The 14,735-nt window shown below is 39.4% G+C and overlaps 1 protein-coding gene across 1 annotated transcript in view; it reads left to right on the top strand.

The window, feature by feature from the left end:
• Positions 1-925: 925 nt before the first annotated feature.
• Positions 926-14,735, top strand: part of Oxct1 (3-oxoacid CoA-transferase 1) — a 144,240-nt gene continuing 130,430 nt past the window's right edge. Inside the window, exons 1-3 of the mRNA XM_046468279.2 lie at positions 926-1,202; positions 10,434-10,542; positions 10,911-11,001. Coding sequence (XP_046324235.1) covers positions 1,125-1,202; positions 10,434-10,542; positions 10,911-11,001 — 278 coding nt within the window. The 5' untranslated portion in view covers positions 926-1,124. The remainder of the gene's footprint in view (positions 1,203-10,433; positions 10,543-10,910; positions 11,002-14,735) is intronic.

Here is a 14,735-nt window from a genome sequence, read left to right as displayed (position 1 = left end):
TTTCCCAAGGAAGCTAGTCTCATTTGATTTTCTCCTGTGTTTGCAAAATGTTCAAAATTAACAGCCATATTCTCAGGACTTGGTCAGCTTTTAATCCCATAAACAGTTTATGGAGCTTCCACCTGATCTTTCCATTCTGCTGAATGCATAGGTGGTTCTGAAGAAAACAGACTTGGCGCATGCCCTTAAGGAACTGGTCAAAAGATAAGATTTGGAGAGTATGTTTGTGCCATGCCAATCAACCATTGTAATTGGAATAAATTGAGTATGATGCCTAACATTTACTTTGTGCTCACAATGTAACAGAAGCTTTGCATGAATGACCTCATATAAACCTTTGACAGTTTGAGTATTATAAAGCAATTCTAATTTATACCTGAGAATACAGGAGAGTTTAGGAGAGTTATGTAACAGGTTAAGGTCAATCAAAGGGACACACACCTCTATGTCTGCATCTGTTATGTCTCTCTGGATTGCTGGGGCTCTACTGCCAGAAAGATCTTAAAACATGCAGACTTGGATAATGGGGAACAAGGGCCCAGTTATAATCTTGCTTCTGAAGGTCTGCCTGGTCACATCTCCTGACAACTTGTTCCCAGAGCAAACTTACTTTGCACAAGCCAGGGCAATTAGTGGTGAAAAGGGGCTGAGAAATATTAAAATGGTAAGACTGTCCAGGCGGTTGAGTAGCTGCAGGTGTCTCGAGGGCAAGCTGGAAACCTGGGCCAAGTCTTATCCTGGACCCACAGGAAAGCAGACACCAGCGTCCACTCAAAGCTAAAGCGCTGACCTAAGGACTGCGGCAGCAAGTGAACGTCAACACCGCTGCCTCAAATGCACCGGGACCCCGGGCCCTTCCCTTCGACCCGCGCAGACTGTGCAAGTCTCCACTCTGGGCTGAGGCCCCTCCCAGCCTCACTTCTCTGATAGTCGGCAGCCGGCAATGGGAGGCGACGCGCAGGAGGCCCAGAGGACGTAATCGACGCGTGGTCGAGCCTCCAGCCCGCCCCCCGCGCGCCTTCCCTTCTTCTTTCCCGTGACGCCGCGGCAGCCCCGGCAACCAGCGTTTGCACACTCTCACGCGCGCTCCAGCCTGCTAAGTCCTCCCGCAGCGGAACCCGAAGATGGCGGCTATCAAACTCCTCTCCTGCGGGCTACGGCTCTGCGCCTCCACCCGCAGCTCCGGAGGCGCCTGGTCCAAGGTAAATTGCCGGTGAAGAGGAAGGCCACGCGCGGGAAGGACGCGGACGAAATCGGTGCCGGCGATTTCTCCTCTGCCCATCCCCACCCTGCATCTGCTGCGCGGTGCCCTGCGCGAGAAGGGTTTCTGTCCTCGCGGCCTCTTGGGATTACCGCCTTTGCTTGGTTCTGCATCCGCTTCCTTGGTTGGGGGAGATGAGACCAAGCAGCGCGCGCGGAAAGGCTGACAAGGGGCGGGAGGAAGCTGGGCAGCGCCGCCGCTCCCTTCGGGGCTTGCCCGCTTCCCTCCCGGCGTGCGTCTCCAACGCGCTGCCTCTAGTCCTCTGGGCGGCTGCCACCGCGCGAGGGGGGGGGGTGCCAATTTACAGAGTGAAGGGTGAAGGCAGTAGGGGTAGGTTTACACTCCTTCTAGAGGATCTTCTCGGGGTTTAGGCACCTCTAGAGGCCCAGAACCGGGACCCGGCTAGCCTCCGCTGGCTCAAGTTCACAGCCAAGTGGGCGGATGCTGGGAGCGGCGGGGGTGGAATGCCTTTCTCCATCCCGCCTTCCCTATATGGCTGTGCCGCACCGCAGCGGTGGAAAAGGGAACCCGGACTGGAGCGCTTGCTGGGCGTCTAGCGGGCCAAGCGGGGAATCCAGTTGAGGTCTGGCTGAGACTCGCATATTATCTGCAGGCGCAGATGCCACTTCTTTGGAGATTTCTGGGATCTGGATTATGAACTTTTTTGTTTTCAAAGCTCTTTGAAAACCTCAACCCTTAACTGACAATTCTCCACCAAGTGGTTGGTATCTGGAGACAGTGTCAACAGCGGTTGATGTGTTTTTGCCCTGTGCACTGTCTGTCCCATTCTGTGAGCCCAGGGTCCTGTGGGATTCGTGTCTGGAGTACTAGGAGCCAATTACTGGACCAGAACGCCAGGTCCAGGAGGGTGACTTATACCTTGGTCACTTAAGTAAACCTCAGGAATCTTTTCCTTGAACGGGAAGACGGAAGTTTTCCTTAGTAATACATTGAATAATAGCTCAAAGCTTGATAGTACTGTATCTTGCACATGGTGTGCGATCACCCTGCATGCTCAGAACTCCCAGCTCACCTTATGGCTTATCCCTTTCCTGCATCCAATTCGAGAAAATTCAGAACTAATCTTTTGTAAGAAGGAATGATTTAGAACTGGATCACATCATTAAATCAATTACTCTTAGAAGGCATTTGGGTAATTGCAGGTAGCTTTGGATATATAAAGCATGACTTAAAAGGGAACTTGACCTTCAGTCATCTTACTGTTAGTGCTAAAGCTGATGCAAAATCCAGGACACAGGGATACCCTTGAATCAAGGTCAGTACCGTTCCCTCTTTTGGCAATCACTTGTTTGTCTATTATTTACTCACTTCCAGTTTTCCTCACCTTGAGTATAATCATTAAACCATTTCCCAAACCCAGCAAACCTTTTTTAGATGGATGAGCTACAATTTTAGTTTTGCTATATCTTACTGAAAATTTATATCAGAGTTAAAGCTTTTACCTTTCCTATGTGATTAGGTCCAACTCCTGCCTTCCAGAGTATCTCCCCACCCCCCATTCATTGCATTGAGGGCTTTTACTGCATAGTTAGCATCTAAATCCCATCTTCCATTTCTGTTAAACTCTAATACCTGTGTACTTGTTTAACTTTGGGATCTACTGTCTGCCTAATTCTCTATCTCCCTCAACATTACTACTCTGCAAAAACCAGACATTTAACACATGTTTAATGCATGGATAAGAGAACCCTGCAAGCAACTTAAATATTAACCTTGAGAGTTTTTCTGCTAAACATAACTAACAGGTTCAATGAGATAGTTAATTTTTTTTTCTTAATAACAGTGGGCAAGTGGTGGGCAAGTGCAATGTCTCTGAACTTGAGCATGCAGTAAGATTTCCTGGAGCCTTTGTAAAACAGGTTTTTGTGCCCTCCTCCAGAGTTTCAAATTTAGTAGGTTTTGGGTGGGGCCCCCTTGTTTGCATTCAACACACATTACCTTCCCTTGGCAGTGATGCCATGCTCCCCCTGGCAAGCCTGTAGGTGTGCATATCCACCCACATATTATTGCCTTTTCCTTCTAACATGGTTCTCTTTACCTCTTTCTGAGGGCCTCCCCTTCCTATTTCTGCTTAACAAACTCTGATGCTGAAGTGGTCAAGGTCATTCTTTCTGTTTCATGATTTGATAGTAATGTGTCAAGATTAGTATCACCTGGGTGTATCATGAAGATATATGTTTAAGAATAAAAAAGTTACATGATTTGTGTATTTTCAGTGAGAGATCATCAAAAAGAAGTGCATTTTTCACTAAATTCTGGAGTGCTGAAGGACAAGAAAAAGAGACATGGAATTGAGAGAGATAATGGTGGAAATGGTTGGAAAGGAAGATTATGGATTAAGAAGTCCTGATAATTAGATGAAAGTTAGGCTCAATGGTAAAGTAGGATTGGGAAGTTAGGAGTAAGAATTTGAAGAAAAGGATCAAGGGTGAAGGTGGAGAAGATGTTAAAAGAAGAAGTAGATTATGCAGAAAAAGTCTTTCACTATAAAAATTTTGATTATTTCTTCCACTGCATCATTCATTTATCATTATTTCCCTCCCTCAATTGTAATAACAGAAACTAGTGCTCACAATAGTGTTGCATTCTGCTGAAGGCAGGAGAGTGAGAAAGCAAAATGAAATGCTTTCGGTGAACATGAAAGAAGACCTGAGTGAAAAATATCATCCCCAGAATAAATAGATGTCAAAACTGTGCATTTCATTCTTTATTCTTTTGAGTAGTCTCAGCAAACTTGAAGGTTGTTTATTTTTTTTGGTAGCAGCTGGTACATGTTGTTTTTTTTTAATTTTTTTTTATTTTTAACATCATTGTATTCACATATAAAATATCCTAGAAGGGAGAGGTTAGTTTAGAAGGAGCTTAAAGCTGCTCTTTGAATTTGGTTATCTAAAAAAAAGGTAGATGTTATATCAAACAGATTCTTTCCATGTAGCCTAATTTAGAAGGTGTTGGCACTGACACAGATATTTCTTCACTCACAGGGAGTGTGGGTGGAGAATGGGAGCAAGGGAGGAAATCAGTGGAGAGAACAAACCTAAAACCCTCCTCCAAGGAGCTGCTCTAAGCAGATTTCTGTCTTGAAGAGCTTCAGTGGCACACCCAGCCCAGTCCTTCTGCTTCCTCTTTGCCCCACTGCCTGCATTCGCACTGCTGTCTTGCCCAGCCATCTCTGAATATCCAGACTCCCAGACTTGATGAAAAATAAAATGAACATGTTCCTGGGTGCAGAGGTGCACACTTGTAGTCCCAGTTACTCAGGAGGCTGAGGTGGGAGAAATCGCTTGAGATCAGAAGTTCCAGACTACTAGCCTGGGCAACAACAGCAAGACCTTTCCTCCAGATAAAGGAGAAGAGAGGAGAGGAGGGGAAAGGAGGGCAAGGGAGGAAGTTAAAGTGATCTCAAAGCTAGGACCCATTTTTTTTTTCTTTAATGCTTAACAAAGATAACATGGATTAATTTACTGTGTTATGGATCACATTAAAAATATTGTGTGTAATCTGTGATGCATGTGTGTGTGTGTAAGGCAGAGTGGCAAGGTTAAAAATTATATTAAACTACAATAAATAACAAGTTAATCTTCCTCTCTTGGTGGGGAATGGAGAAAAGGTAGCATTCCCCAAAGGAAGTTAACATCTGGGTATCTTGTGTTCTCCAGGCACAGAACTTCTGTATATATTCTTAACTTAACCTCACTCAATCCATGCGACACAATTATCATCTTTTTGTAAAATCAAGTTCTCCCTATACCCCCTCAAAAAAAGTAATTAATATTCTTTTTAAAAATTTTTCTGTAGTTGTAGATGGACACAATACCTTTATGGTATTTGTTTATTTTTATGTGGTGCTGAGGTTGAACCAGGTGCCTCATGCAAGCTAGGCACGCACTCTGCTGCTGAGCTACAGCCCCAGCCCTAATTTATATTCTTGATCATTGCCATTCTGAGAGGAGTGAAATGAAATCTCAATGTAGTTTTGATTTGCATTTTCCTAATTGCTAGAGATGGTGAACATTTTTTCATGTATTTGTTGGCCATTTGTATTTCTTCTTTTGAGAAGTGTCTGTTTAGTTCTTTTGGCCATTTATTGAGTTATTGGTTTTTTTGGCATCAAGTTTTTTGAGTATTCTGAATATTAAATATTATATTTTTGTGTATTCTGAATATTAATTCCCTTTATGAGGAGCCGGTGGCAAGGATCTTTTCCTATTCTATAGGCTCTCTCTTCATACTCTTAAATGTTTCCTTTGCTGTGAAGAAGCTTTTTACTTTGATGCCATCCCTCTTACTGATTTTTTATTTTACTTCTTATGCTTTGGGAGTATTGTTAGGGAAGTCAGTTCTTATGTCAACATGCTGGTGTGTTAGGCCTACATTTTCTTCTGTCAGGTACACAGTTTCTGCTATAATTCTTAGGTCTGTGATACACTTTGAGTTGAGTTTGTGTAGGGGTGATAGGGGTCAGATTTCATATATGCTGGTGAGAATATGCAAAAAAGGTACACTCATACATTGTTGGTGGGACTGCAGATTAGTGCAACTATTCTGGAAAGTAGTATGGAGATTCCTCAAAAAACTAGGAATGGGCTGGGTGTGATGGCACATGTCTGTAACTTGGGAGGCTGAGGCAGGAGGATTGCAAGTTCAAAGCCAGCCTCAGCAACTTGGCAAGACCCCAACAAACTTAGTGAGACCCTGTGTCAAAATAAAAAACAAAAAGGGTTAGGGATGTGGCTCAGTGGTTAAGCACCCCTGGGTTCAATCCCCAGTACAACAAACAAACAAACAGACAAGCGAGGAATGGAACTACCATATGACCCAGACACCCACTCCTTTGTATATATCCAAAAGATTTAAAATCAGCATACTATGGGAATACAGCTACATCAGTGTTTATAGCAACACAATTTATAATAGCTGATCTATGCAACCAACATAGGTGCTCTTCAGTATATGAATGGATACAGAAAATGTGAGGCGCGCGCGCACACACACACACATACACACACAATGGTGTATTACTTAACCATAAACAAGAATGAACTTACAGTATTTGCTAGTAAATGGATGGAACTGGAGACTATCATGCTAAGTGAAATAAGCTAGTCCTAAAAAGTTAAACGTTGAATGTTTTCTCTGTATGTTGAAGCTAATCCAAAGTGGGAAGTAGGGGGTGAGAAAGAAAGAAAGAAAAAAAAAAAACAAAAGGAAGAGGGAATTCCATCAAAACAGAGGAAAGATCAGTTAAGTAGACAAAGGAATTAAGGGGAGGAAGGAGGGATGGGATAAGGGAAGAACAGTGAAATGAATTTTCATTATATATATATATATATATATATATATATATATATATATATACATGAATAGACCACAGTGAGTCTCAACTTAAGTATATCCACAAGACACTAATTAAAAGAAAAACTATAAATAAGTTACAGAAGTATCAGTGGAGTGGGGAGGGGAGGGTAAGTGTGGGGGACTGAATTAGAGCCAGTTATATTCCATGCTTTTGTGATTATGTCCAAATAAATCCTAATGTTATGTATAGCAAAAAATAAATAACAAAAAGAAAGTTTTCGACAGCATTTTTCAAAGCTGATTTAAGGCATAAATCTACAAATCTAAACAATGAATCTAATGCTAGAAAAAAATTTTAAATAAGTAAATACCAAGACCTGTGAATATAGCTCAGAGCACTTGCTTAGCCTGCATAAGGCCCTGGATTTGATCCACACCACTGAAGCAATATATAAATTAAAAGCAAAATGCTTAGATATAACTAGTGAAAGTAGAGATGACCTAAGAGACAGAAAAAATTAAAATCAGTTAGAAAGAAGACTGAAAACATAAAAGAGCAACAGTTAGAATGGCAACTGATAGCTACAACCACTCAGTACAAGGAGAAAGTCTATTACATTTTCAGTGTGCTAAAGAAAATTACTGTCAACTTGAAATTTTAGTCCCAGTGAAAAATGACTTTACCAGTACAGTAGAGAAAAGAAAACAGGGGGAGGGAGAGTGGATGGAAAGGAGAAGTACTAGGGACTGAACTGGAGCAAATTATATTTCATGCTTGTATATTTATATCAAAATGAACCCTAATATTATGTCTAATTATAATGCTCTAAAAAATCAAAAATAAAAAAGTGAAGAAAAAAAGTAATTTGCTCTGGTCTATACAGTTGTGACTATGCTGGGTCTTGACACAAGATTATTTTCATCCTAGGAATGTAATCTTCTGGTTTACAATGTCTCCCAAACTAGATGGTTAGTTTTGTTTTGTTTTGGTATCAGGGATTGAACCCAGGGATTAACCACTGAGCCACATCCTTGGCCTTTTTGTTTTTTATTTTGAGACAGGGTCTCACTAAGTTGCTTAGGGCCTTTGCTAAATTGCTGAGGCTGGCTTTGAACTTGTGATCCTCCTGCTTCACCCTCCTAACTTGCTAGGATCATAGGCATGCACCACCATGTCCACATCCCCAGTCTTTTTTTTTTTTTTAATATATTTTATTTAAAGACAGGGTCCTGCCAAGTTGCTTAGGACTTTGCTAAGTTGCTAAGGCTGGCTTTGGACTTGTGATCCTCCTGCTTCAGCCTCCTGAGCCGCTGGGATTATAGGCATGTGCCATTGTGTCCGGCTTGATGGTTCGTTTTTTCAGTATAAGAGTATTATAATAAAAGTTGGTTTCTCGGTAAATAGTAAATAGATGTCAGTAAATACTCTTAGCTGAATAAATAATGAAAAAACAAATACACTTGAGTGCCTGTAGGGTCTTCATTATCTTGAGCCCTTGTCACAGTCCCTGGAGACTTGCCACTCTTACCGCTTTTAACTTTTGGTTATCCATGTAATCATACCATTTTTGTTCCATTCTCTTTTCTTTTAAGGTGCTGGGGATGGAACCCAGGGCCTCCAGCATGCTAGACAAGTGCTCCACCACTGGATACACTTCTAGCCCAACTTACATCTTTTTAAAAATAATTCTGAGGGTTTTTTTTTTTTATGTGGGAAAAGTAGGGTAAGCTGCTGGATAATTTCTGACTGTCATGAAAATACCAGTTCTCAGCCGAAAACAAAGGAACGGGATTCTTGCCAGGTCTGTGGTTATGTGTTTTTGTTTCTGTTGGTGAATCTATAAAGCCTCTCTGAGTATATGGTGGAACTGAGTTTTCTTCCATGTTAGTCTCTAAGGGACACAAGTTTCTCCCTTTATAGAAACATGGTTCACTTCCCACCCCATTTGGATGTTGACAAATTTTTTAAAAATTTTTCTTCCCCTTCCTGCTGAGGTCTGGACTATTCACTCTCAGGTAGACATAATGACAGAAGAGTTACAGATGAAAAAATAGGATACTCATAGAGATTTGTTGTGTGTAAATAATGAAGTAAAAGTAGAGTACAATCAAGTCTTTCAGTAAACATAAAAAGGAGCATAGTGTGGTAGAAGAACCCAGTGATAGGGGGCCCAAACTTTGCATCCGTTCTTGGAAGATCTTTCTAAGCTTCAGAAATTGGACCTATACAGTGAGTTGGTTGGATTAGATATCTGTGTTTTTCTTTCCTTCCTTCCTTCCTTCCTTCCTTCCTTCCTTCCTTCCTTCCTTCCTTCCTTTCTTTCTTTTCTGGGAGATATTCTCAGCTTTATTTTGCAGTCAACCTGTAGCCTGTTTATTCAGTCTATCAAATTTTTAATTTCTAAGACTAAAATTAATTTCTAAGACTGGTGTGTTTGTGTGCATTTAAAATGGAAGAAATGATTCCTTGCTGTTTGAGGACAGGGAAAAAAATAGAAAACTCTTTATGGCTCCAGCCACTTCCCTTCAGCTTCTGCCTCCACTTACATTCCTGGGTCTGGGCAGCATGCCAATTTATACACTCTCCTCACCTGACCTTGATCAAAATGGAAGTTCAAAGGGACAGAAGTCATGTGTGTGACCGCTGAGTTCTCTTTCTCGTCTGACTTTCTCTCTCAGTATAATTCTCTTTAATAGTCCTTTGTGCTAATTGCTGCTTTTCATAATGATGGTTGTTAGAGGAAGAAAAGAACTGTAGACACTTATTATGCAGTGTCCTTGACCACTTGGTCCCCCCTGTCTGGTGGGTTTTTAGGAAGTGATGTGTATGAGCACTTTCGGATGGGCTTGTTAAGGTGGCAGACATCAAGATTCAGGTATTAGTCCCTCTCCTCCCTTTCTTTTCAGGTTGCTGTATGATGAGAGTAAAGGAGGAATGATGTTGGATATGAGTGATTGGTTGCCACAGACTGTTTCCTCATATCAGTTGTCTATATCATACATGAAATACAAAGAAAAATATAGTTTATAACTGATTGTCAATGAATGCCCACTAGATGACTCATTTAGGACTTGTATTAGCCTATTTTCTGTTGCAATAGCAAAATATCCCAGACTGGTTAATTTATAAAGGAAATAAGTTTATTTTGCTCACTGTTCCAGTGGCTAGAAATCCAGGACCGGGTGACTGCCTCTGATGAGGGCCTTGTGGTGCCTCATAACTTGGAGGAGAAAGTGGAAGGGCAAGCTGGTGCATGCAGAAGAGTCAAAGCCAAAGGTGCAATCTTACTTCATATCAACTGCTCTTGTAGTAACAACTCCAGTCCTGTGAGAATGAGAGCTCACTCCTGTGAGAATTGACCCCGTCCCTGAAGAGCAGCATTAATCTTTTCATGAGGATCCAAACACCTCTTAAAATTCCCATCACCTCTCAACATTGTTACATTGGGAACCAAACAAATCTCAGCATGAATTTTGGAGGTGACAAACCATCTACAACATTTCATAGCAGGACTAAGTCATGCATTGTGTAAGGGTGACTAGCCTTCCTTGTAGCTAATACTTTGATATTTTTCTACAACATCCACAAGCTACCCCAGTAGGGTGATAAGACATTCTGTGTACTGTTCTTTACTTGTCCCTATTGTAGGCACTCTCTGGCACTAAAGATTGGATCAGAAGCTTAACTCTGTGGGTATTTTTAATTGACAAGTGAAGATATATAAATTTTGCATTCATTGTGCATAATGATGCATTATCTCATTGTATATCTAAAAGCTGAATTGCTATATATGCAAGTAAAGATGCATATCTAAAAGATTATTCACTTAAATATATTTTTTTAATATTTCAGGGAAGTGTGTGCTACTTCTCTATTAGTACTCGTCGCCATACCAAATTTTATACAGATCCAGTAGAAGCTGTAAAAGATATCCCTGATGGGGCAACGGTTCTGGTTGGTGGTGAGTAATAATACTGTTTTCCTTTTCATGGTAATTAGTCCTTATGTTTCTAATGAAGCAGGAAAATCTCAGGGTCAAAGCTGTGTAGATAAGAAATGCCAGTTCTTTTATTACTTAGTTATTATTCATTTACTATTTTTATTTATTTGTGCACATATAGTATTTTACTTTATTACCATGTCCCATCCTGAAAGTCTGGGGCTCTATTATGGTGCAAAACATTTGAATCTAGTTATTTGCTTAGTAGATGTGATAATGTGCTTTGCCTTTTTTTCTTTTTTAAAATTTTTTATTAAGAAGAATAACACACATTTCCCTAAAAGAACATTATTCTCTTCACAAATTATTTACTTTTGGTCTCATCGTAGGTTTTGGGCTCTGTGGAATTCCAGAGAATCTTATAGGAGCTTTATTAAAGACTGGAGTTAAAGGATTAACTGCAATCAGCAATAATGCAGGGTAGGTATGAATTTTTATAATAATTGGCTTGGAAGAAATGGAAGTTATTAATAATATTTTGATGGAGTTTATCAGTGAAATTAAAATTTCCTCCAAAGAGCAGTATGTCCAAACATCAAAACATAGTGTAACAGGGTCAGGAGTGGAGGTTACATTTATCCGAATATTTTTGGTACCATCCTTCATAATAAATATAATATAAATATATAGATTAAGATTTTCTGTCTTAGTCTGATGTGCTTTTATTTTTCTAAATTTAAAATATATTATTGATGTTAGAATAAATTTTTTCATAATGACTCTTGCACTTCAGAATTTAAAGATGGTCCTTTGTGTACTTTGTTATTGTATATTACTATTTATATAGCAGAGTAGACATCAATTTGAAATTGGTTTAAGTTATTTCTTTTGACTACACACCATTTATTTAGATAATATGTAAAAGAATATGTAAAGAATATGTGAATCGGCTGGGGTTGTGATTCAGCAGTAGAGTGCTCGCCTAGCACGTGCGAGGCCCCTGGGGGTTCAATCCTCAGCACCACATAAAAATAAATAAATAAAATAAAGGTACTGTGTTCATCTACAACTAAAAAATAAAAAATCTGAATCACAAAAATGTCGCTGTTCTTGATGGAAGATGGAGGACATGTAGCCAGCACTTAAGGCGGTAGGATTCCATTTCAAAATGGTTAATGATAAGCCATAATTTTAATAAAGTCATGCTCATTTAGGTACATTTAGCTGTTAGAAAAATCTATTTGTATACAGAAATAGTAAAGCATCCCTTTTCAATTATGAAGGAAAGACTTTAAAGATATTTAAAATATTAAAAATGAGCCAAATTGACAATTTAGCCTATTATTATAACTGCACTCAAAAACAAACAATACAGATTACTTAGGGAATAAAACGGATGCTGTATTTGTTCTCATGGTTCCTTTTCTGAGTTTGTTCATGCTGTTTTGTCAGAGAGCCTCTCTTTCCTCTGCCCTGCCTGTGCACTTCCTCCTTTTTCAGGATTCACTCAAGTTACACATCTTTGAGGGAGCCTTACCCCGTTACAGAAAGCCTCCAGTCTTCACTGATGTTGCCTATTCTGAATTCTCTTAGAGGCTTGGCCCTTTCTTGGTATACTAAATTGTACCTATTTGATATATGTTATGTCCTGATCCTGCTACTTGCAGTAGTTTTGTATTCCGTGCTTTGCTTAGCCTGTGAATCTGAGTCATGGCATATTTGAGGTGGACAGAATTGTAGAGATTATTTGTTCAGTTCCCTCATGTATCATAGGAAACCCCTTTGTAAATTGAGAAGTAACTTGTTCATGATTACTTTTTTTTTTCTTAGAAAACTCCCATGCTCTTTGATGTGACTTATATTTGTTATAAATACTTTTCTCTCTTTTTTTTTTTTGTCCTGTAGTGGTAGGGATTGAACCCAAGGCCTCATATATGCTAGGCAAGTGCTATAGCCCTGAACTACATTCCCATCCCATAAATACTTTTGTTTATCCATACTTGGTTGGGTTTTCCAGATAGCTCCAAGCTTACAAAGGGTACTATAGGTCAATAAACAGGCCTGCATTGCTTAATAGGGATGTCCTGAGAAATATGTCATTCATTGTGAGGACATCATAGAATATACCTACACAAACTTAAGATGCCTGTGATGTCACTAAGTGATGTACCCTTATAGAACCATCATGGTATATGCTCTCTGTTAGTGTGTAACTATAAATTTTGGATGCAAACTAGATGTTGAACACAAAGATGATACTTTGCAAATCCTTATTGACAGTTGATTCTCTTAATTAGGAGGGGTTAAATCCTAGAGGTCTATAACAATAAGACCTTGCTTTGACCCTCAGTTAGATAACTGAAGCAAACTAAGTCATGCTTCACTGGAGAATCATTGACATGGTTTGACTTGTTGGGAAAATAGAAAGAACTTGGAATTAGAAGTAGTAATTTTCTCATTTGTAAGGAGCTCACTTATGGAAGGACCTACCTGAAGTGGAAGTCTTTCTAAATCTCAGGCTTCCTGATTTTTTGTTTTTAGTAAACAGTGAGACTTGACCTAAGATGTCATTTACCTTGGTTTGAAGTATTAACTGTTAGCCTTGATGAGATAAATCCTTCTTTAGGATCATTAGTTGAACTAATACTTTGATATGGGTTAATTAAAAAGGTAGGAATAATTGACAATGTGATTTTCATTGATTTTTGGAGAATTTTCAGTTATAAGCCAGTGGGAATCAAAAGTTCACAATAAACTACATGTCAACTAGTTAAGTCACAGAGCCAGTGGAAGAATGGGTGTGTTTTATTAGATGTGCTCATTTCTCATCGCAGTATTTTTTCAGTCTACAGTTCAGGAAGGGTGTGGTGTAGATGACCCCATTGGCAGCCCCTCTTACTTATGGAAGGCTAATCAGTACTATCTGACAATATTATGTTCTTGTACTTGTGATTACTTCTATAGAGTTTTATACTAGTCAGTTCTATACTATAGGGATTTTTTTGAGGGCCCAGTTAGCTGTCTTTCACTCTAAATAAACTTTTTGGTTCTGTACCAATGACTCTGAACCTAAAGATAGAGGTGTGTGGCCCCTTTGCTGTTTCTCTTCTTCCCTTTTTGTTGATACAGCTGCAGCTGTGAAGGACTTAATAGGCACCTTGGATGATTATGAGCATTCTCCAGGACTTTTTTTTTTTTTCTGGGAAGGATTAACTGCTTCCTGGAATGTGTACTTGAACTTCTGTGCTTGGCTCCCTTGTCCCATAAAACCGTGACATAAACTAACCTTATATTCAAATACAGCTTTTTCTTTTAATACTTCTGATCTTATCAGAGTAAGCATAAATTGTATAATTGACATTGAAATATGTCTACAGTGAAAAGTAAACAAGAGAAAAACAGTTTGGTAATGGCCGCACCTTTATTTTTATTGGAGTTTTATTTTGACAAGGGTTGCCAATTAATGAAATTTCAGAAAATGAAATTCAGTAAATTAAATTTCAGATTCAGAAAAGGAGTATATTTGCAGCACATTAATTAATTCCATGCCCTATCTTTTTGCTTTACATTAGTATATCTCTTTAAGGAATTATTGACTTCTTCTTTTAACCACTGAAATGTGTGAAACCCCAGTTTATTGTGCTGCAGGGAAAACAGATCTTTCTCTTTAGGTATTCTAGAAAAATGCTGGCTACTGAGGGCAGATAGCATAATCTAACATCGGCATTATGTTTAGTATCAAAGAGCTGTGAGATGCTCTTATATACAGATTTCTCTACTAGAAACCATATAGTCCTCATTTCCAAAAGGTCACATATGTTTTCTCTTTTTATAGTGTGAGCTCTTAAAGGAAAGGGACTTGCCTTACTCATTTTTTATCATGAGAGTCTGATGTATTTGCTGGATTTGTAAATTGGGATGCATGTGACAAGGTATTCAGTTTCATTGTAAGTTATCTAACAGCACTTTTTAAGGTATGAAAACTGACTTTTTATCTGGTCCAGTGGTAGCCTGGGCTAAGCATCTTAGGCACTGCTTGATTGCTGTGCTAGGATGTGAGTCTAAAAACAAAGCAAAGGCCAAATACACAATGTTCCTCAGAGCCAAGATCAACAAATACAGAGAGGTCATCTTTAAATAGAGCCAATTCAAATATGTAATGTGGTAAAAAGCCAAACAGAAGTAAAAAGAGTGGTTAGAAAAATTCCCAGGTC

This window comes from Marmota monax, unplaced genomic scaffold (assembly GCF_021218885.2).
Source record: "Marmota monax isolate L192 unplaced genomic scaffold, Marmota_monax_Labrador192_F-V1.1 WCK01_AAM20220418_F8-fsc00120, whole genome shotgun sequence".
NCBI classification, from domain to species: domain Eukaryota; kingdom Metazoa; phylum Chordata; class Mammalia; order Rodentia; family Sciuridae; genus Marmota; species Marmota monax.
Note: the sequence above shows the minus strand (reverse complement) of the source record. Positions and strands in the feature narration are given on the sequence as shown.